At 40.3% G+C, this 22,620-nt stretch overlaps 1 protein-coding gene across 1 annotated transcript in view; it reads right to left on the bottom strand.

Annotated features, from left to right (window-relative positions):
• Positions 1-22,620, bottom strand: part of zranb3 (zinc finger, RAN-binding domain containing 3) — a 278,301-nt gene that overhangs the window by 155,469 nt on the left and 100,212 nt on the right. The window contains exons 9-12 of the mRNA XM_062059225.1: positions 7,758-7,877; positions 7,445-7,624; positions 4,673-4,849; positions 191-605 (exon numbers count right to left, since the gene is read on the bottom strand). Coding sequence (XP_061915209.1) covers positions 191-605; positions 4,673-4,849; positions 7,445-7,624; positions 7,758-7,877 — 892 coding nt within the window. The remainder of the gene's footprint in view (positions 1-190; positions 606-4,672; positions 4,850-7,444; positions 7,625-7,757; positions 7,878-22,620) is intronic.

Raw genomic sequence — 22,620 nt, 5'->3', positions numbered from 1 at the left:
AATGAACTTTGTGCTTCTGATAAAAACGTGTCATCAGCAGAGAAAGAGAGCGCGAATGAGAAGGAGCCAGCGGAGCTATTTCGGAAAGTGGCGAGGCGGCCTGTGATAACACATCTTATTCTGGAATGCTGCTGAAAAGCAGTGCGGCAACAGAGAGAGAGAACAATTAAGAAAAAAGGAAGGTGTGGGCCCGTCTCACCTGATGAAGAGCGTGGCCCGTTGCACATCTCGCAGTAAGGCAGCAGGGGGCTGTTGGAGTACGTACATGCCCCGCAGGCCCACGTCCGGGTGGAAGCGCCCGACTCCGACGCCTCCTGATGGTCCAAGACCTGCGTCAACCGTTTCTTGCCCCTGGATGCAGACCTCAGGCTGGGGCTGGTCCGCAAGCCCCGGTTCCTCTTCAACTGTGGAGAGAAGTTGTCGTCGTCGGTGGCCGACGTTTCCTCCTCCTCCGTCTTTCTCTCAGAGTTCCTTCCACTGCAAGTTGCAGGATTTTCGGAGGAAATGGAAGGAGACTCGTTATCTTGGAGTCGCTTCCTCTTCTTCTCCTTGCCGGCACCCGGGGAGAAGAAGTCCCGAATGTCATGCTGTTTCTCCTTTTCAAACTGAAAAAAACAACAACCCCAAAACAAAAAACCTGAGCATCAATCCGACTGTAACTTTTATCTCAGCTGCACGTTAAGTTTCCTGGTAATTGCATGTGAAAGCGACACTTTGTGACATTGTGGTGCCACACAAAAAACTAAATTCACCACAATTGACAAATGATAAATGGGTACAGCAGTCGAAAGCCCAGACGCAGCTTTTACACTGTGGGTTAGCCTGACAGTAACATTATTTTTCACTCAGAAAAAAAAAAAGTGCCACAAACACAGACGGCGGTCCCATATGGATCATAGATTTTGCACAGTGGACCAAAAGCAAATCATTTGTAAACTGTTGTGCAATGTGTTTTTTTTGTCCTAACTTTATAATAAGGGTGTAGGAGTACGGTACATAAGGGTATAATAATAAAATACAAACTACTTCACCAATAAATATAGCTAATACATGAAAATAAATACATATAAATTCCAGACTATAAGCCGCTACCTTTTTCCTACGCTTTGAACCCTGTGGCTTACATAACAGTGAGGCTAATTTATGGGTTTTTCTATTTTTCAAATAGTTTTCATAAAACACAAGCAAAGGCACTGAAGAAGTGTGATATTATTTGTGCTATGGCATCATCTTTTGGACAATCTCGCTCACTGCAGGTGCTGCGAGGTGAATCTATATATCTACAGCAGGTGTAGATATATAGGAGTCCAACTTTTTTTTTTTTACCATTATGGCTCCCCTCAAGTTTGGTCGCGGGGACCCGAAAGTGTCTGTAATAAAATAATTTAAAATAAATAAAATAAATCTTTTTGTTCAACACTTAAATCTCTAGATCAATTTCAGGTCTATCTGTCCAATAAAGTATATTTTAATTTTTTTTTTAATGTTTTACACCCTTCTTGCAAAAATCTTGTTTTTTTATGGCAAAAACACAAAATAAGCAATATTTTGAAAGTGGAATGTTTGATGTAGCGAGGTGTTTAGGGCACGTCCGACCGGTAGGAGGCAACGGGGAAGACCCAGGACACGTTGGGAAGACTATGTCTCCCGGCTGGCCTGGGAACGCCTCGGGATCCCCCGGGAAGAGCTGGACGAAGTGGCTGGGGAGAGGGAAGTCTGGCCTTCCCTGCTTAGGCTGCTGCCCCCGCGACCCGACCTCGGATAAGCGGAAGAAGATGGATGGATGGATGGATGTTTGATGTAAAGTAACTGGAGCCTCAAATAGGTCAGTAAATCATTAATTACTATTTTTTGAGCAATGACAGTTTAAAAAAAAAGAAAATTCTGCTAAAATGCTTGGGGACCCAAAAGGGCCCCACTCATTAAAGTGTTAAAAGCAAGTCTTTTATTATAATTTTTTTAGTTTCAAAGCTTTCGTCTCTAAATCAAATTCCGATTTATTCATCGACTATCAGTTTTTCTTTTTTTGTTAGTTTGTTTTATGCCCTTTTTGTTAGAGAAAAATACGTTTTTTATATGTCACACACAAGAAATGCAATATTTTCCTCAAAAAGGATATTAAAGTGGAATTTTTTATGTGAACTAATTGGAGCCTTGAATATGTCAATTCATAACATTGATTCATTACTATTTTTTGAGCAATGACAGTTTTAAAGAAAAAACAAAACAGCCTGCATCGCAGCTTTATGTTTTTAGAGTCAACATTGCAACTTTTTCTCGTTGCATTTCACCTGTTTGCTCTTTTATTTCATTTAAAAAAAAAGTAATTTTAGAATATGCTGTTAAAACATCAGCTGCAGGCCGCAGACAGACTCCCGGGCCACACTTTGGACACCCCTGGTCTACAGTATTTCCTTCTGTTTATTGCTTTGTACCGGAAGTACAAGTGCCGTTCCGTCTTCTAGTCGTCCATACCGTTTTTGCCCGAAAGGATTCTTCATTCATTACTCTAAACAACGTTTGTAAGTTTTACAACATAACTAAGACGATTCATATTTACTAAACTGTCCCGTATGTGATGTCTGTAGGAGTGTTTTCATGCATATTTGTACGTGCTTTCGTAAAGTAATCGAAACAGTGTTGTTAGCATTAGCTAATATGCCAACACGTTTACGAGTGCCTGTGTTAGTATTATTAACTTACAATGGCATTCTTTTTGTATTGTTTCAGTTTTACAAATTCCTCAGTAAATTCACCAAAACGTCACCGTGGAGTGGTTGAGTCTGTTTAGCTGATTGGAAAGCTAGCTTCCGCAGCTAGTGGGTCCATGACGATGACTTCTGTTTTGTTTGATCAGCCGTTTTACTGCCGTGTCACAGGCACCGTTTGGAAACAATTAAGGTATATAAATAAACATTTACAGAATATGTCTGTGTAAATAACTCATTTCACAACGTGTACAGCTTATACACCATCTCAGTGGCCTAGTGGTTAGAGTGTCCGCCCTGAGATCGGTAGGTTGGAGTTCAAATCCCAGCCGAGTCATACCAAAGACTATATAAATGGGACCCATTACCTCCCTGCTTGGCATCAAGGGTTAGAGTTGGGGGTTAGATCACCAAAATGATTCCCGGGCGCGGCGCCGCTGCTGCCCACTGCTCCCCAAGGGGATGGGTCAAATGCAGAGGACAAATTTCACCACATCTAGTGTGTGTGTGACAATCATTGGTACTTTAATCTTTAATCTTATAGTCCGGTGTGGCTAATTTATGAAAAAATGTCTTCTAAAATGTTGTAGGTGCGGCTTATATGCTTGTGCGCTCTATAGTCTGAAAAGTATGGTTATTTATATCATAGGGCTGTTTCCGACTAAGAATGTTCATAGTCGAGTTTGATTTATTCGACTATGGGCAAATCAATCAAATTGATGCTATATCTTCTTAGCCCTGTCACTAGCCATGAGTCCTGCTCGTCAAACGCTGGTCTGCACACTTGCATGCTCCACACCAGGGGTGTCCATTACGTCGATCTCGAGCGGCGGAGGGTGTGTCAGTCGATCGCCAGCAAGGTATTAAAAAAATAGATTTATACATTAGCGATCATCGATCTTTACCAAGACGTTACTTTCGTCACTTGATTGACATTGACGGCACCCGAGGGTCTTGTGCGATGACGCTGGCTGCTGCCAGATCATTATTAAGAAAAAATGACCGACAGGAAGAAGAGAAACACTTTTTATTTCAACAGACTCTCGCGCCGTACCTGCCGTCAAAACTCTAAAGACCGACTGCACAGTCCCTGTCTTCACAATAAAAGCGCTGCTTCATCCTGCCTGCGCTAACAAAATAAGAGTCTCAGAAAGCTAGCATGCATAAGCTAGCAAGCTACGTAGTTTTCCGCCAATTTATTTCTTGTAAAGTGTATAAAAAGGAGTATGGAAGCTGGACAAATAAGATGCCAAACACCAACCACTTTCATGTGGTATTGGACAGAAAGGAGGACTTTTATTCTATTATTTGAAAATGTGGACGTTATCATCACTACTGTCTGATTCCAATCAATGCAAGTCATCAGAATCAGGTAATACACCAACTTATATTCTTGTCTACATGAAAGAAAGGAATCTATATGTGTTAAACATATAGATGTCATGTTATGTATTATCATTTAAACGCATTTAACTTGTTAACAAAAATGTCTCTTTTATAAATAAATACATATAAATGATATATATGAATGAGGTAGATCCCCTCTACTTGGTCAATTGAAAAGTAGTTTGCCTGCGGAAAAAGTGTGTGCACCCCTGCTCCACACACCTTGTCTTTTTTTGGCCGCTTTAATGCACATTTCCCGCGCTTGTGGAGGTGGGGAGCGCGCCAAACGGTGAATGCGTCACTTTTGGCAGCTGCTTGTATAGAAACACTTCCAGTCCCTGACTAATTAACGCGTACAGCGGAGGAATTCGATACGCCTCAGTGTCCAACTGAGGGCTGCGTACCAAAAGCTCAGAACAGGAATAGATGAACCGTTACCCCCTTATGATCTAATAATGAACTTTGTGCTTCTGATAAAAACGACATCAATTAACATCACTCTGCTAAAGATGTCAAATAACTTCCCTGAGAAATGCCCGACAATGCTTCGTTTGTCAAGTAAAGTCAAACAGTCTCACATGAGTGAAGTAGACCTGGTCCTCTGCCTTCAGCCCAGTGGTTCCCTCCAAGGGAAGCAGCATCTCGCTCGGCGTCCATGCGCTGGCAAAGTTAAGGAAGTCCCACCTGTCCTTGTCACCTTCCTCCGCCTTCAGGTACTCCTTCCTTCCATTCAGAGTGCTGCCCGTCACTGTTTCCTTTAAAGACAACATAGTGTGAACTCAATTAAGGAGACGTGCATGCATTTTTACCAAGTGAAAAGGAGCGAGGGTTTTTGGACAAATATAACTTCAAGACATGTAGAAAGAGCTAAAAAGTCCATAATTGTTTTGGATCCAAGGAAACAATGTCAGGAACTGCTGGTGACGAACCTCAAGATGCAGAGATGGCGGGCGTAGCGCAGGAAAGCATGACTTTAATGTAAAAAAACTAACAAATAGTGCAACTGGTAAGTGCACATGCAGGGAAAACAGCCAACAGGAACCAGGAAACAGGATACAATTATCAAGCCCTGACTGGAGGGCGAGGCAGGCATAAATAGTAGCCTGATTGGTAATTGCAACCATGTGTGCCAGGCTGCCAAATAGTGCAACTGGTAAGTGCACATGCAGGGAAAACAGGAACCAGGAAACAGGAAACAGCCAACAGGAACCAGTGAACAGGATACAGAATACAATTATCGAGCCCTGACTGGCAGGCGAGGCAGGCATAAATAGTAGCCTGATTGGTAAATGCAACCAGGTGTGCCAGGCTGCCAATCAGGGACAGGTGAGGGAAACGAGCACTCAGGGAGACATGCAGGAAATGGAACCAAAATAAGAGCGCTGACAGGGAATACACACAAACACAGAGGAAAACCCAAACATAACCAAACTGTCAGTAACAAGCCTGACAAATAAATTGTAATTTGCTTTTAAATACACCAGTCCCTCCAGGGTTGTGCTGGCATTTTTGCGGCCTAAATACCTGAATTTGTGGCAGCTTTTCCAGAACGGTGAGGCAAAAGTTGCAATATTTTGAGTCTGTTTTTTTTCAATCACACTGGATCAACTCGCGGTGTTATCAAATTGTCATCAATGTTTTAAGTGTTTCTTGTAATTTTCAGCCTAAAAAGCACAAGATTTCAACCAAAATTGGAAAATAAATACTGTATTGATGTTTTACTCGTTTTACACTACAAAGATTTATAAGACAGCAGATGGCAGTTAAAAAAACGCATACTCCGAGCTTGAAATTGTTGTACTGTTTTAATGCATTGTAACTAATATTAGTAATAATTAATTATATTAATAGAAAAAAACACTGACAACGGCTTCCCTATTGTCCACTGTCTGCTCTGTCGTCCACAGGTGTATGTTTTACGCTTGTTTCTCCATTTCAAACATTTATTTATGTTTCAACGCATGTTAAAATCATTTGTGAACTGCTGAGAGCGATCTCTAGCACTATTTTTTGTTGGATTATACAAGTCATCACACTTCAACATCTCTAACATGTAAACGCTAATCTCTTTTAACATACCCTTTTAATAGACGATTGCTCTGAGACAAACGCCAAAAAGACAACATTACCTCCTCTTGTAGCTCAGCCATTCTTTCACGTAGCTCGGTGCTTAACGTCTCATTTTGTAACTTGTCTACTTTCGACACAAGCTAACTGGTAGCATGCTAACGTTAGCTTGCTTGCATGCTAACATAAGCATGACTTTTTTTTTACCTAAGTTTGCTTCCGTTTACTTCAGAGTCAAATAACTTGGTGCGTGACACTTGTTATCTGTTAGCATGCAAACGTTAGCATGCTAACTTTTTTTTGTGTGTGCAGTTTTTTCACTTTTTTCTCTACTTCCGCAGCCATACACCTTAAAGCCGTGTTACATAATATGTGAGACATGCTAACTGTTAGCATGCCATCGTTAGCACACATACTAAGTGCTACATTTTAATGTAAGCATGCTAATGTTTTAGGCTAGCTCTATAGCTCATTTTGTACAGTTACACCTAAAACTCACAGATTCTGATACTCGGCACCATCTTCAAAGTACGGTGACTTCCGATGCCCCTCGGCTAGAGGTGCAGGGCACAGATAACAGGCCCATCAAATTTTCCACGGGAATTATCTAGTTCTTACTATACTTACTTTTTTGAGAACATCAATGACCTACAGTTCAGTGAAATATATTAAAAAAAAACATTCCTGTATGACATTCGGACTATCAATTTGCATTTGTATCCAAATATTGGGGTATTTTCTTAAGCAAAAAAATAATAACCTGTGATTAATCATGATTATTCACATTTCAAGAGTGTGATTAATCCGATTAAAAAAGTGAATCACTTGACAGCCATATTAAATCTACACTGAAAAAATAATAGATATTATTTAGTTATCAGTATTGGTGTTAAGAAGCAGGAAGTTATCTGTATTGTTTTGAATTTTTTTTTTATTGTGCATTCCTAATTATTTTGTGTTATTATTTTTGGGTGTCTGTAACACATTTAATGGATTTATGTTATGTATTTATTTCAAACATTTGTTGTTTTTTTTGGCATATACAGTCCAGAAATACAATTAAACACATCTTAGATTTATGTCATTTCTTCTACGGAATTTTTTTCCCCGCTTTTTGTACGATTTGGACCTTTTGGAAGAGGTCTCCAACAAAAACGAGGTATGACTGTGTGTCACGATGTCCTTTGCTGGATTTAGTGAGTGGACCCCAATCCCAGCAGACAGTATAGGAAAAAAACATTTAATCTGCTAAAAAAAAGAAGCAATCGCCCACATCAGTGTACCTTCCTGTTGAGCATGGACCACATGACGCTGTCGAAGGTACCCTTGGCGATCAGGTAGTGCACGTTGACAGACGATGTCTGCCCGATGCGGTGGGCGCGATCCTCAGCCTGCTTGATTTGCCCGGGGTTCCAGTAGAGCTCTGCAAACACCACATGGCTGGCGGCGGTAAAGGTCAAGCCCTGGAGAGGACGCAAACATGCTCGCTCAAAAAAAGCCACCACGGAAATTGATCCCAAATATACAGCTGAGCCAAAACATTGTTTCTGTTGCACTGCAGGTCAGCTATTTGAGATTGTGTGTTTGTGTGCGCACCTGTCCAGCTGCTTGGATGCTTAAGATGGCCACTCTTGTGTCTGGGTCATTCTGGAACTTATGGACTAAATGGATTCTTTCAGCGGACGGAACGCTTCCATCAATACGAATATAACCAGCCTGTGTAAATATATACATATATATTAAAAAAATACAGGCCACATTGCAGTTCTGGCTGCTCTAAGAGGGTCGCATGTTAGAGTGAATATATATGAATTATAATATGTAATCGCCTCATTATGTTATTACACAATTCCCTATGGATCTCCATTGTTTACAAACAAATTGATGGATAACGTACTTGCTTTTGAAATCATAAGTGAGGGGGACAAGCATACAAAAATGTGAGGAAAATACACTATAGTGCCATAAGTATATGGCCACCTGCCTTGACTCACATATGAACTTGAAGTGCCATCCCATTCCTAAGCCAAAGGGTTCAATATGATGTCAGTCCACCTTTTGCAACTATCCCAGCTTCAACTCTTCTGGGAAGGCCGTCCACAAGGTTGCGGAGTGTGTTTGTAGGAATTTTTGACCAATCTTCCAAAAGTGCATTGGTGAGGTCACACACTGATGTTGGTCGAGAAGGTCTGGCTCTTAGTCTCTGTTCTAATTCATCCCAAAGGGGTACTATCGGGTTCAGGTCAGGACTCTGTGCAGGCCAGTCAAGTTTATCCACACCAGACTCTGTCATCCATGTTTTTATGGATCTTGCTTTGTGCATTGGTGCACAGTCATGTTGGAAGAGGAAGGGGCCCGCTCCAAACTGTTCCCACAAGGTTGGGAGCATGGAATAGTCCAAAATGTTTTGGTATCCTGGAGCATTCAAAGTTCCTTTCACTGGAACTAAGGGGCCAAGCCCAACTCCTGAAAAACAGCCCCACACCATAATTACTCCTCCACCAAATTTCACACTTGGCACAATGCGAAATGTAGCGTTCTCCTGGCAACCTCCAAACCCAGACTTGTCCATCAGATTGCCAGATGGAAAAGCGTGATTCATCACTCCAGAGAAGGCTCTAGAGTCCAGTGGCGACGTGCTTTACACCACTGCATCCGACACTTTGCATTGGACTTGGTGATGTATTGCTTAGATGCAGCTGCTCGACCATGGAAACCCATTCCATGAAGCTCTCTGCATACTATACGTGGGCTAATTGGAAGGTCACATGAAGTTTGGAGCTTTGTAGCTGACTGTGCAGAAAGTCGGCGACCTCTTTGCACTAAGCGCTTCAGCATCCGTTGACCCCCTCTGTCAGTTTATGTGGCTGAGTTGCTGTTGTTCCCAAACTCTTCCATTTTCTTATAATAAAGCCGACAGTTGATTTTGGAATATTTAGAGGAAATTTCAGGACTGGATTTGTTGCACAGGTGGCATCCTATGACAGTTCCACGCTGGAAATCACTGAGCTCCTGAGAGCGGCCCATTCTTTCACAAATTTTTGTAGAAACAGTCTCCATGCCTAAGTGCTTGATTTTATACATCTGTGGCCAGGCCAAGTGATTAGAACACCTGATTCTCATCATTTGGATGGGTGGCCAAATACTTTTGGCATTATAAAGTATGTTAATAATACAGAGGCGTCGCAACTTTTTCCAACAAGGGCCGCATGATAAAAAGTCAAAGAATGTTGATATATTTTGATTTTGTAAAAAATGCTAAACATACATACATTTAAGGACAAAGCTTAGTGTCAGCTCTGTGTTATAGGTGACAATGTGTACTATTAATTATTACACAGGTAAATACAAACAGTAAAAACAAGTAAGAGCCAAAAGACATGTCATGAAAAAAGCTGACATTTTGATACTAATAACTAATCATCTACTTTCACTTAAAACACAAAGCTCACCCTAAGTTTTGTCTTTAAATAAAGTATATAATTACATTTTTTTTTACAAAACAAAAAATCTAAATTGCCCCTCCATACTTTGATTTTTCAGTATGCAACCCTTAGTGGAAGCGGTTCGGACACACCTGAGTTGTATTCAATGTTTAGAGTTTTTCGCATTACATTACAAATGTTATATTGTTTACAATTTTAATATTATTGTTTTATTAAAAATATGCCTTTGGACACCCTCGTGTTTATACAATATTTTTTTGCATGTTTAGATTGTTCTCAAGTTTAAAAGACATGCAATTGTATGCATCGCTTGCAATTTTTCTGTCAAAATTTAAAGAACGAATACATTTAGTGAGAAAAGATGAAGTGCTTTAATAGTGCACTTTACTTCCGGGCGTTTGCGGGCCACATAAAACAATGTGGCGGGCCAGAACTGTCCCCCGGGCCTGATAACTTTTTTTCTGATATTTATCGTGTAACCCACATGTGTCAAACATGTGGGTTACACAATAATTATCAGAAAAAAAGTTATCAGGCCGATTTAAGATGCCATACTAATAAATACAATATAAGTATATGTTAAATTTTAAAAATTAATTCATTTAAATTAAACTAGTATCATCAGACATGTCTTGTTAATACTGGTTTAATTTAAATGAATACATTTTTAAAAGAGGTGCTTAGCTCTTGCTCTTGTTAGCTAATTAGCGGCTAACTCCCATCCACAGTCGGTAGTGTTTTAGCTACTTCTAAATCACTCGTCGCCATGGCCACAAATAAACTACATTTTTTTACAAGTATCATCCCTGCAGGACGAGGAATAGCTAAACATGCTTCACTACACAATGTAGGAGGAAACAACAGCTAACCGCTAACAGCAAGCTAGCGCTCCTGAATGTAAACAAATGGGTGGGTCTACACAGACATCGACTGTAACGATACCAAGTACAAGAGCCGTACATAGTCAATACTACAATGATTACATCAATATTTTTATTAAATTACAGAATCTTTTGTTGTTTTTTTATTGTTTATAAATCCATGAAACGTCCCTGTACACAGGAGAACTTTAATTATGACCAACGTTTGACCCTGTAACTCCTTGGTATTGGATTGATAGCAAAATTTGTACTATCACCCACTGAAATTAAGACGATTTCCATGACATACTGTAAGTAACATTTTCCTGTGATAAATATACAGAAAGTTATGAACTTTTTGACCAGGCGAACTTGCACTAATTCATGATCAACCTCTTCAATACAAAGTAATGGGGCTCAAGATTTTAGGTGTGACCTTTTTGTCATAACTTTCTTAATATTAACCACATTTTAAAAAGGTTGGTATTGTTGGAAAGCTTTTTAAACACAGAAACAGAACAAAAGGTTTCACAGTTAAGGCGCATTTTTAATTGATCAAGTTCATGAAATTAGTGTAGGAAGTGACAAAAAATCTGAGTAAGATTGTGCCGTGAGTAACATCGCACTGACCAGAAGAGGAAGTCAACGAGTCTAAAAAAAAAATCAGTGTGCAAATCCATCAATTTAAAAGATATTTGAAAGACTCACAGGTACAGTTATAACTTAGACTTAAAAGGAGAGATTTTTTTGCAGAGGAGTTTTGTCGAGTGTAAACGTGCCAAATTTCGTATTAGCTTTGTGGTAACAGACAACAAAGACAACTATTTTGGGTCAAATGCGGATTTACAACCTTATACTTTTGAAGGTAAATATTTTGCTGCTTATAGAAGCGACCACGATGGATGTTGGAGCAAATTAAAGCCAGGAGGGGGGGATGAAAACAATTGTAGTCACTATAAATATGAAACTTGGAGACAAGCTACTTCGACATAAATGGATTGCTTACCCAAAATCAACAGGAAACGCACCCCGGCCAGCTGGAACAGATGAACAACTGTCCATCGAATGAGTCACTTTAAAGGCCTACTGAAACCCACTACTACCGACCACGCAGTCTGATAGTTTATATATCAATGATGAAATCGTAACATTGCAACACATGCCAATACGGCCGGGTTAACTTATAAAGTGCAATTTTAAATTTCCCGCGAAACTTCCGGTTGAAAACGTCTATGTATGATGACGTTTGCGCGTGACGTCGATGGTTGAAACAGAAGTATTCGGACACATTGTATCTCAATACAAACAGCTCTGTTTTCATCGCAAAATTCCACAGTATTGTGGACATCTGTGTTGGTGAATCTTTTGCAATTTGTTTAATGAACAATGGAGACTGCAAAGAAGAAAGCCGTAGGTGGGATCGGTGTATTAGCAGCTGGCTGCAGCAACACAACCAGGAGGACTTTGACTTGGATAGCAGACGCGCTATCCGACGCTAGCCGCCGACCGCATCGATGATCGGGTGACGTCCTTCGTCGCGCCGTCGATCGCTGGAACGCAGGTGAGCACGGGTGTTGATGAGCAGATGAGGGCTGGTGTAGGTGGAGCGCTAATGTTTTTAGCATAGCTCTGACGAGATCCCGTAGCTAAGTTAGCTTCAATGGCGTCGTTAGCAACAGCATTGCTAGGCTTCGACAGGCGGCACAGCATTAACCGTGTAGTTACAGGTCCAGTGTTTGGTTCGGTGTCTCCTGATAGTAGTATTGTTGATTTTCTGTCTATCCTTCCAGTCAGGGGCTTATTTCTTTTGTTTCTATCTGCATTTAAAGGCCTACTGAAACCCACTACTACCGACCACGCAGTCTGATAGTTTATATATCAATGATGAAATCTTAACATTATAACACATGCCAATACGGCCGGGTTAACTTATAAAGTGACATTTTAAATTTGCCGCTAAACTTCCGGTTCGAAACGCCTCTGAGGATGACGTATGCGTGTGACGTAGCCCGACGAACACGGGTATGCCTTCCACATTGAAGCCGATACGAAAAAGCTCTGTTTTCATTTCATAATTCCACAGTATTCTGGACATCTGTGTTCGTGAATCTGTTTCAATCATGTTCATTGCATTATAGAGAAGGAAGCCGAGCAAGCAAAGAAGAAAGTTGTCGGTGCGAAATGGACGTATTTTTCGAACGTAGTCAGCCACAACAGTACACAGCCGGCGCTTCTTTGTTTACATTCCCGAAAGATGCAGTCAAGATGGAAGAACTCGGATAACAGAGACTCTAACCAGGAGGACTTTTGATTTGGATACACAGACGCCTGTAGAGAACTGGGACAACACAGACTCTTACCAGGATTACCGGTACTTTGATTTGGATGACAAAGACGCAGACGTGCTACTGTGAGTATGCAGCTTTGGCTTTTTTTTGCGTATGTACGTAACTTTTTTAAAATATATAAGCTTTATGAACCTTGGGTTAGGTGAACGGTCTTTTGGGCTGAGTGATTGTGTGTGTTGATCATGTGTTTGAATTGTATTGGCGTGTTCTATGGAGCTAGGAGCTAGCAGAGGAGCTAGGAGCTAGCATAACACGTACCGTACCGTACGTGCGCGTCACGTACGTAACTTTTTAAAAATATATAAGCTTTATGAACCTTGGGTTAGGTGAACGGTCTTTTGGGCTGAGTGATTGTGTGTGTTGATCAGTAGTTTGAATTGTATTGGCGTGTTCTATGGAGCTAGGAGCTAGCAGAGGAGCTAGGAGCTAGCATAACAAACACGCAGGTGTTATTATGCAGGATTAATTTGTGGCATATTAAATATAAGCCTGGTTGTGTTGTGGCTAATAGAGTATATATATGTCTTGTGTTTATTTACTGTTGTAGTCATTCCCAGCTGAATATCAGGTACCGTGAGTATGCAGCCTTGGCTGCTAAACATTCGATAACTTGACCGTATGTGCGCGTCACGTACGTAACTTTTTAAAAATATATAAGCTTTATGAACCTTGGGTTAGGTAAACGGTCTTTTGGGCTGAGTGATTGTGTGTGTTGATCAGGTGTTTGAATTGTATTGGCGTGTTCTATGGAGCTAGGAGCTAGCAGAGGAGCTAGGAGCTAGCATAACAAACACGCAGGTGTTTTTATGCAGGATTAATTTGTGGCATGTTAAATATAAGCCTGGTTGTGTTGTGGCTAATAGAGTATATATATGTCTTGTGTTTATTTACTGTTGTAGTCATTCCCAGCTGAATATCAGGTCACCCCCGGCTCTCACAGCATCTTCCCTATCTGAATAGCTTCAACTCCCCACTAGTCCTTCACTTGCACTTTACTCATCCACAAATCTTTCATCCTCGCTCAAATTAATGGGGAAATTGTCGCTTTCTCGGTCCGAATCTCTCTCACTTCATGCGGCCATCATTGTAAACAATAGGGAACTTTGCGTATATGTTCAACTGACTACGTCACGCTACTTCCGGTAGGTGCAAGCCTTTTTTTTATCAGATACCAAAAGTTGCAATCTTTATCGTCGTTGTTCTATACTAAATCCTTTCAGCAAAAATATGGCAATATCGCGAAATGATCAAGTATGACACATAGAATAGATCTGCTATCCCCGTTTAAATAAAAAAAATTCATTTCAGTAGGCCTTTAAGCACGATGCTATCACTTTACCTCCGTAGCTAAAGTGCTTCACCGATGTATTGTCGTGGAGATAAAAGTCACTGTTAATATCCATTTCGCGTTCTCGACTCTCATTTTCAAGAGGATATAGTATCCGAGGTGGTTTAAAATACAAATCTGTGATCCACAATAGAAAAAGGAGAAAGTGTGGAATCCAATGAGCCCTTTTACCTAAGTAACGGTCAGAGTGAAAAAAGATACGTCCTGCACTGCACTCTAGTCCTTCACTCTCACGTTCTTCATCCACAAATCTTTCATCCTCGCTCAAATTAATGGGGTAATTGTCGCTTTCTCGGTCCGAATCGCTCTCGCTGCTGGTGTAAACAATGGGGAAATGTGAGGAGCCCTTCAACCTGCGACGTGACGCTGGTTGAAGGCTTTTTTTATCAGCGACCAAAAGTTGCGAACTTTATCGTCGATGTTCTCTACTAAATCCTTTCAGCAAAAATATGGCAATATCGCGAAATGATCAAGTATGACACATAGAATGGATCTGCTATCCTCGTTTAAATAAAAAAAATTCATTTCAGTAGGCCTTTAATATTGATCATGATACACGCAGCATGTCATGTGTGGTATTACAACTACAGTACATACAATGTCTGGCTAGCTGTGTACAAACAAAACATGAAATAATACTTTACAGATACTGTAATATGATTGTTCATGTCTTTCAGTCAGTACAGATTGGGGTCGTATCGCAGTGTTGTGCACTACAAAACCAAACACGTTATGTGTGGTTGTAGAAGCTAGCTTATCTCTTGCCGTAGTTAGCTTTTACGGCTTATACCGAAGCACGCCGATGAGTTACTACAATAGAAAGAGTTCCTCAGTGTTCGCTCTTACTTACTTACGTACTTAACAAAAAAAGTTGAAATAAATGAAAACATGTTTTATATTCTAGTGTCTTCAAAATAGCCACCCTTTGCTCTGATTACTGCTTTACACACTCTTGGCATTCTCTCGATGAGCTTCAAGAGGTAGGCACCTGAAATGGTTTTCACTTCACAGGTGTCATAGTTTTGATGCCTTCAGTGACAATCTAAAATGTAAATAGTCATGAAAATAAAGAAAACACATTGAAATGAGAAAGTGTGTCCAAACTTTTGGCCTATATTGTATATACTTATCTTGCACCCTTAAATTAAGTCAATCACTAATATTTCATTAATTATTGTCAATGATGATACTGGGTTTTCTTTATTTTCATGACTATTTACATTGTAGATCATGGGTGTCAAACTCTGGCCCGCCGGCCACAATTGGCCCGCTGTGTAATTTCACTTGGCCCTTGAAGCGATATCAAATTAAAACTAGAGCTGGCCCGCCGATTATATACAGCGGCGGTGCCGCGGTAACACCGCATTCACCGCTAAATTTCATACTTGCCAACCCTCCCGGGAGACTCACAAATTTCAGTGCCCCTCCCGAAAATCGTCACGTCCGCTTTTCACCCAGTTCAACGAGTGCTGGCCCAGTCACATAATATGTGCAGCTTCTGCACTCACACACAAGTGATTGCAACGCATACTTGATCAACAGCAATACAGGTTACACTGAGGGTGCCTGTATAAACAACTTTAACACTGTTAGAATTATACGCCACACTGTGAATCCACACCAAACAAGAATGACAAACACATTTCGGGAGAACATCCGCACCGTAACACAACATAAACACAACAGAACAAATACACAGAATCCCATGCAGCCCTAACTCTTCCGGGATGCAATATACACCCCCGCTACATTCAAACCTTGCCCCCCCAACCCCGCCCACCTCAACCGACACACGGAGGGGGGGGGGTTTGTGGTAGCGGGGGTGTATATTGCATCCCTGAAGAGTTAGGGCTGCATGGGATTCTGTGTATTTGTTCTGTTGTGTTTATGTTGTGTTACGGTGCGGATGTTCTCCCGAAATGTGTTTGTCATTCTTGTTTGGTGTGGATTCACAGTGTGGCGTATATTTCTAACAGTGTTAAAGTTGTTTATACGGCTACCCTCAGTGTAACCTGTATCGCTGTTGATCAAGTATGTGTTGCATTCACGTGTGTGTGTGCGTACAGAAGCCGCACATTTCTTGTGACTGGGCCGGCACGTTGTTAGAATGGATGAAAAGCGGACGTGACGACAGCTCGTAGAGGACGTTAAAGGCAGTGCCTTTAAGGCACGCCCCCAAGACTGTGGTCCGGGGGGACTACGAGATATAATGACTGATGAACACCTTTGTTCGATAATGAAGGTTGCCTCAGGTCAAAGCCTGAGCCCCGAAATTAATGAACTATCCAAGAAAAGATACCAGGTATCTGGCTTGGGCACATCAGATTAGATCAGTGTGTTACAAACTGAGCAGTTTAAAGTCCTGAATGGATGGTTTATTCATTGTTATTTTATTTTCAAATGTATTAGCCTGTGGAAAAAGTTAATGTTGATATTTACCTCAGAAGGCTGCAAATAGAAAAGAGGCATTCAAATTTTATTTAAATTGTATTTGATATGCCATTGTTATTTTTTAATTATTAGGGACTGCAAGTCCCTTTGTAAAGGAATCCCAAAGGGAGTCCTTTACAATGGGACGAGGACCCTATTGAATTTGTAAGGTTTTTATTATTATTATTTGAAACTCGATTTTGCATGTTACTATAAAGTTATATAAGCCTTGCTTGTTCAATATTCAATGCAAAACTTGTTTGGGTCCCTATTAAAAGGTTAATTTGTTCAACCTTGGCCCGCGGCTTTGTTCAGTTTTAAATGTTGGCCCACTCTGTATTTGAGTTTGACACCACTGTTGTAGATTGTCACTGAAGGCATCAAAATTATGAATGAACATGTGGAGTTATGTATTTAAAGAAAAAAAGATGAAATAACTGAAAACATGTTTTAAATTCTAGTTTCTTCAAAATAACCACCTACTCTTTATTTTATGCTGCCCTTTTTTTTTGCTGCAGCTGTTACATATACTGTAGTATTGTACATGGTAATTGGGATTTGTTATATATTGTATATATTATATTATATATTATAATAATATAATATATCAGTATATATTATATACTGTATATATAATATGTAAATATTACGTTATATTTTATATTGCTACTATGGTACATTTTTAGTCTACTTTATACCTGCATTATCCTTTCCATCCTTACACTTCCCATCCTTTGTAACTGAGCTACTGCGTGGAACAATTTCCGCTGTGGATCAATACATTTTGTCTAAGTCTAAGTTTGCTCTGATTACCGCTTTGGCATTCTCTCGATGAGCTTCAAGAGGTAGTCACCTGAAATAGTTTTCACTTCAAAGGTGTCATAGTTTTGATACCTTCAGTGACAATCTACAATGTAAATAGTCATGAAAATAAAGAAAACGCACTGAAATGAGAAGGTGTGTCCAAACTTTTGGCCTGTATTGTATATATTTATCTTGCACCCTTAAATTAAGTCAATCACTAATATTTCATTATTTTTTGTCAATGATGATACTGGGACCATAAACTACCGAGAGTAAAATTAAATATGAAGATTTAGTCCGACTTTATAAAAAAATAAAAAACATTTTTATGAGTGATATTGATTGAATTTGTTTGGATAATAATTCATCTTTCCAAACACTAGCACACCGTGTTTGGCATCTGAAGTGCACCTTTTCTTTATGCATGTGCATTTGAAAGTGAAACATGCACACATTGGAGGGCGGTCATGTGATCAGGGTTATGTGCACCCCCTCCTGGATTTGAATAAAAGCTTTCACAATTGCTGTAAATGGCGGTGCAGTTTTGTTCAGTTTATTATGATGTACTGTGTAGTGTGGACGTGTCTGTGACAGACGTGCAAATGAACAAAACTAAGTGGAGGGTCAGCCGTGAATTGACAGCGGTAAACAATCGTATTTTGTTGGACCGAACAAAGAGAGCAGCAGCTGAGGGTTCATTCAAGCACAACTCGGCTGAGCCGCTAATGCACCGTGGCGAGTGCTAGTTTCTTTTGTTTGGGTCCTGGGGTCGTGCGGAGCTGCCGCGCGTTCACACCGTGCAGCGTCAACATGAGTACAGTTGCATGAATAGTAAGCGCCAGCTCGCTTGGAAGAAACCCGGACGCCAGTTTGACTTCCCCTGGTTAAAGGTCACAACCGGGTGTCCGTTTGCTTTCAACAACATTTCAAGGCCAGGAGGTTTTCAGAAAACAACCTGCTGATCCCGACACCTGTGCTGAGCGCTTCCATGCCGCGCCACTTCTTACCGTTGCACAGGATCCCTTTATTTAGCGCCGCTGTATTAATTAATGAGTGCGAACACGCCGGAATGAGCGCCTCACAGACAAAGGTGTTATCGCACGTTGTCGTTCCGCATTAGGTACATCCAACACCTCCTCGACCTGTGCCGCACACCTGCTCTCCAACCATCCTGCTGCTGAGCCAAGTTTTTCAGTTTGCTCGTGATGACTTGTGAATTACGCCTCGGGAAGTGAAGTCGAGTGAAGTAAAAGTTTACTTTCCGAGTCAGAGAAAACTATGCGGCGTGAGGAAGGAGGTGTCATACTTAAATGCCTACTGAAACCCACTACTACCGACCACGCAGTCTGATAGTTTATATATCAATGATGAAATCTTAACATTGCAACACATGCCAATACGGCCGGGTTAGATTAGTAAAGTGCAATTTTAAATTTCCCGCGTAATATCCTGCTGAAAACGTCTCGGTATGATGACGTTTGCGCGTGACGTCACGGATTGTAGCGGACATTTTGGGACACCATTGTGGCCAGCTATTAAGTCGTCTGTTTTCATCGCAAAATTCCACAGTATTCTGGACATCTGTGTTGGTGAATCTTTTGCAATTTGTTTCATGAACAATGGAGATAGCAAAGAAGAAAGCTGTAGGTGGGAAGCGGTGTATTAGCGGCCGGCTGCAGCAACACAAACACGTCGCGGCTACGTTGTAGCCGGTGTTTCATTGTTTACATTCCCGAACGATGACAGTCAAGTTTTACCATTGGCCTGTGGAGAACTGGGAGAACAGAGACTCTTACCAGGAGGACTTTGAGTTGGATACGCATGCTAGTGGAGATGGGACAACAGAGACTCTTACCAGGAGGACTTTGAATTGGATACGCGGTACCATGAGTACGCAGCTGCGGCTTCCAAACATTTGATCGCTTGCCCGTACGTGCGTGCCGCTATGTGCATGTCACGTACGTAACTTTGGGGAAATATATGTGCTGTATGAACTTTGCGGAGGTGAACGGTACTTTGGGCTGTAGGATTGAGTGTGTTGTGCAGGTGTTTGATTTGTATTGGCAGGTTATATGGACGGGAGGGGGGAGGTGTTTGTTATGCGGATTAATTTGTGGCATATTAAATATAAGCCTGGTTGTGTTGTGGCTAATAGAGTATATATATGTCTTGTGTTTATTTACTGTTTTAGTCATTCCCAGCTGAATATCAGGTCCCACCCGCCTCTCACAGCATCTTCCCTATCTGAATCGCTTCCACTGCCCTCTAGTCCTTCACTCTCACTTTCCTCATCCACGAATCTTTCATCCTCGCTCAAATTAATGGGGAAATCGTCGCTTTCTCGGTCCGAATCGCTCTCGCTGCTGGTGGCCATGATTGTAATCAATGTGCAGATGTGAGGAGCTCCACAACCTGTGACGTCACGCTACTTCCGGTACAGGCAAGGCTTTTTTATCAGCGACCAAAAGTTGCTAACTTTATCGTCGATGTTCTCTACTAAATCCTTTCAGCAAAAATATGGCAATATCGCGAAATGATCAAGTATGACACATAGAATAGGTCTGCTATCCCCGTTTAAATAAGAAAATCTCATTTCAGTAGGCCTTTAATGATTGTGTTTGGAAACACACCAAGGCTATTACAGGCGTGGGAATGTTTGGGCAACTCACGATTCGATTACGATTTAAGGTGTACCATGTAATTACACATTGATGATTTATGCTTCTTTAATTATTATATAGGGCCTGCTGCGAAGCAACAAGCCCATATTAATATAAATATCTTATTCTGCCGTATTTAATACGGGACGAACCGGCCAAAGAACCTCAACATGTCTCACATGGTTGGAAAGGTCTCGATTGCGCCTAAAGCTCTATTTGATTTTTGGAACATTTTGTGTTACTATGGCGACGCTATTTAGGGACCATCAATAGGCCCATTGATTAGGTACACTTGGCCTTATTTATTAGGTACACAAATGGTGGGTTTTTTCAAGAAATATAATTTTGAGGCGACATTACCCGTTTCTTTGTTGCTTCATTTCTCAAGCGACTTAAACCATTCCAATGTCTAAATGTTCAGGACATTCAAGACAATGCCATCCTGCAAGGTGCAACTATAACAATTTGATAGATTTTGATACTTGGCGCCATCTTAAAGGTTTTCTGTTTGCCCGTGAAGACTTGTGAATTACGCCTTGAGAAGTGAAGGCGAGTAAGGTAAAGGTTTACTTTCCAAGTCAAAGAAAACTATGCGGCGAGAGGAAGGAGGTGTCATACTTCATGTTAGTGTTTGAAATGGAAATATATAAAACACACCAAGGCTATTACAGGGGTGGGAATGTTTGGGCAACTCAACTATGTAACTGACTATGTAATTACAAATGGAGAATTCATGCTTTTTTAATTATTATATTGGGCCTGCTGTGAAGCAACAAGCCCATATTAATATAAATATCTTATTCTGCCGTATTTAATACGGGACGAACCGGCCAAAGAACTTCAACATGTCTCACATGGTTGGAAAGGTCTCGATTGCGCCTACAGCTCTATTTAATTTTTGGAACATTTTGTGTTACTATGGCGACGCTATTTAGGGAGAAGACCATCAATAGGCCCATTGATTAGGTATACTTGGCTTTATTTATTAGGTACGCAACCTTACAATGGTGTTTTTTTTCAGGAAATATAAGAGTGAGGCGACATTACCTGTTTCTTTTTTGCTTCATTTTTCAAGCGACTTAAACCATTTCAACATCTAAATGTTCAGTACATTCAAGACAATGCTATCTTGCAAGGTGCTAGCATGCCAACTATTAACAATTTGAACATTTTGGATATTTTACTCATAAAAATACAAATATTTAAGAGACATGGTGTAGAAACTTTATACAACTGCCTCGCTACTTTTGGTATTTTCTCTTATCTGGTCATGTGCTAGCATGCTAATGTTAGCTTGTTAACGCTTTATAAGAGTATTTGAGCTAATTTTATACGTTTAAACCTAAAAATCCGAGATTTTGATACTTGGCTCCATCTTAGAAGTGTGCTAACCTCTCTTATGTTAGCATGCTAATGTTTTTTCGCAAATTTTGAAAATGTTATTCGAATAAACTTAAAATTAACGGCTTTTGATACTTGGCGCCATCTTGGAAGTGGGCTAACTTTTCTTATGTCATCATGTTAATGTTAGCATTTACGCTAATTTTGATCTTTTAAACCTAAAATGCATGGATTTTGAGACATGTCTCTATTTTGCATGTCCCCATTATAACAAACTAACGTTAGCATGCTAATGTTTTATGCTAGCTTTTTAGCTTCAATCAACCCAGGGCCAGAGGTTCACTGCATAGATAGCAGGCCCATCAAAATCACTGCAGGGGGCTTCTTGTTAAAGTTCACTTCAGAAACTTGATGTGAATCAATTGTATTCATACTTGTCCTTTAGGTTTTTCACCCATATTCTATATACTGTATATTCATATCCGTATGTGGAATTAAATTATGGAATGGATTAAGCAAAGAAATCAAACAAAGTACTAATATGATCCACTTCAAGAAACCCTTCAAACTTAAAGTGTTTACAAAGTACAAAGAAGAAGAACCATGATAAACATTCTGAATGTATTTCATCCATCCATTCATTCATTTTCTAGATAATCTTATTTATCTCACCATATGAAAAATAACTTACTTCACTGATTATTTTTTATATTTAATGTTATTACTTATGGAGTATATTGTGAATAAATTGAGAACAGGAAGTGAACAAAAGTGCTAGCAACTGCTATGTAAAGGAAAAGGGGGAGGATTAAATAAACTCTGCTTCTTCCTACTCCTTTTCGAACATGTTGAGTAGAGAAACTGGAAATGGTGATGCATCATGTTGTATGCATGCATGTTCCAAATAAACTCAAATTCAACTCAACTGTAAGCACTCCGTTCAAAAAAGTGTGTAGGATCTTTCCATACATATTTTTCTTCGTGGGTATTATTCTATTTTCTGATTTACCTGCTAATTTCCCCTTCTCCACTGGTTACTGTAACGCGGTTCCGGTTAGACTTCTGTTGAAGTTTACTGTTTCACAGATGGATGCACAACCATCAGTGTGAAAAAATGTAAAGTGTTTCCTCTCATTTTCAGAACGAGAACACAGGTTATAGACAGATTTGAAAAAGCACAACATGTTTAGATTAAATGGATGGTGGATGCTTCCTTCCACAG

This window comes from Entelurus aequoreus, linkage group LG01 (assembly GCF_033978785.1).
Source record: "Entelurus aequoreus isolate RoL-2023_Sb linkage group LG01, RoL_Eaeq_v1.1, whole genome shotgun sequence".
Classification (NCBI taxonomy): Eukaryota; Metazoa; Chordata; class Actinopteri; order Syngnathiformes; family Syngnathidae; genus Entelurus; species Entelurus aequoreus.
Note: the sequence above shows the minus strand (reverse complement) of the source record. Positions and strands in the feature narration are given on the sequence as shown.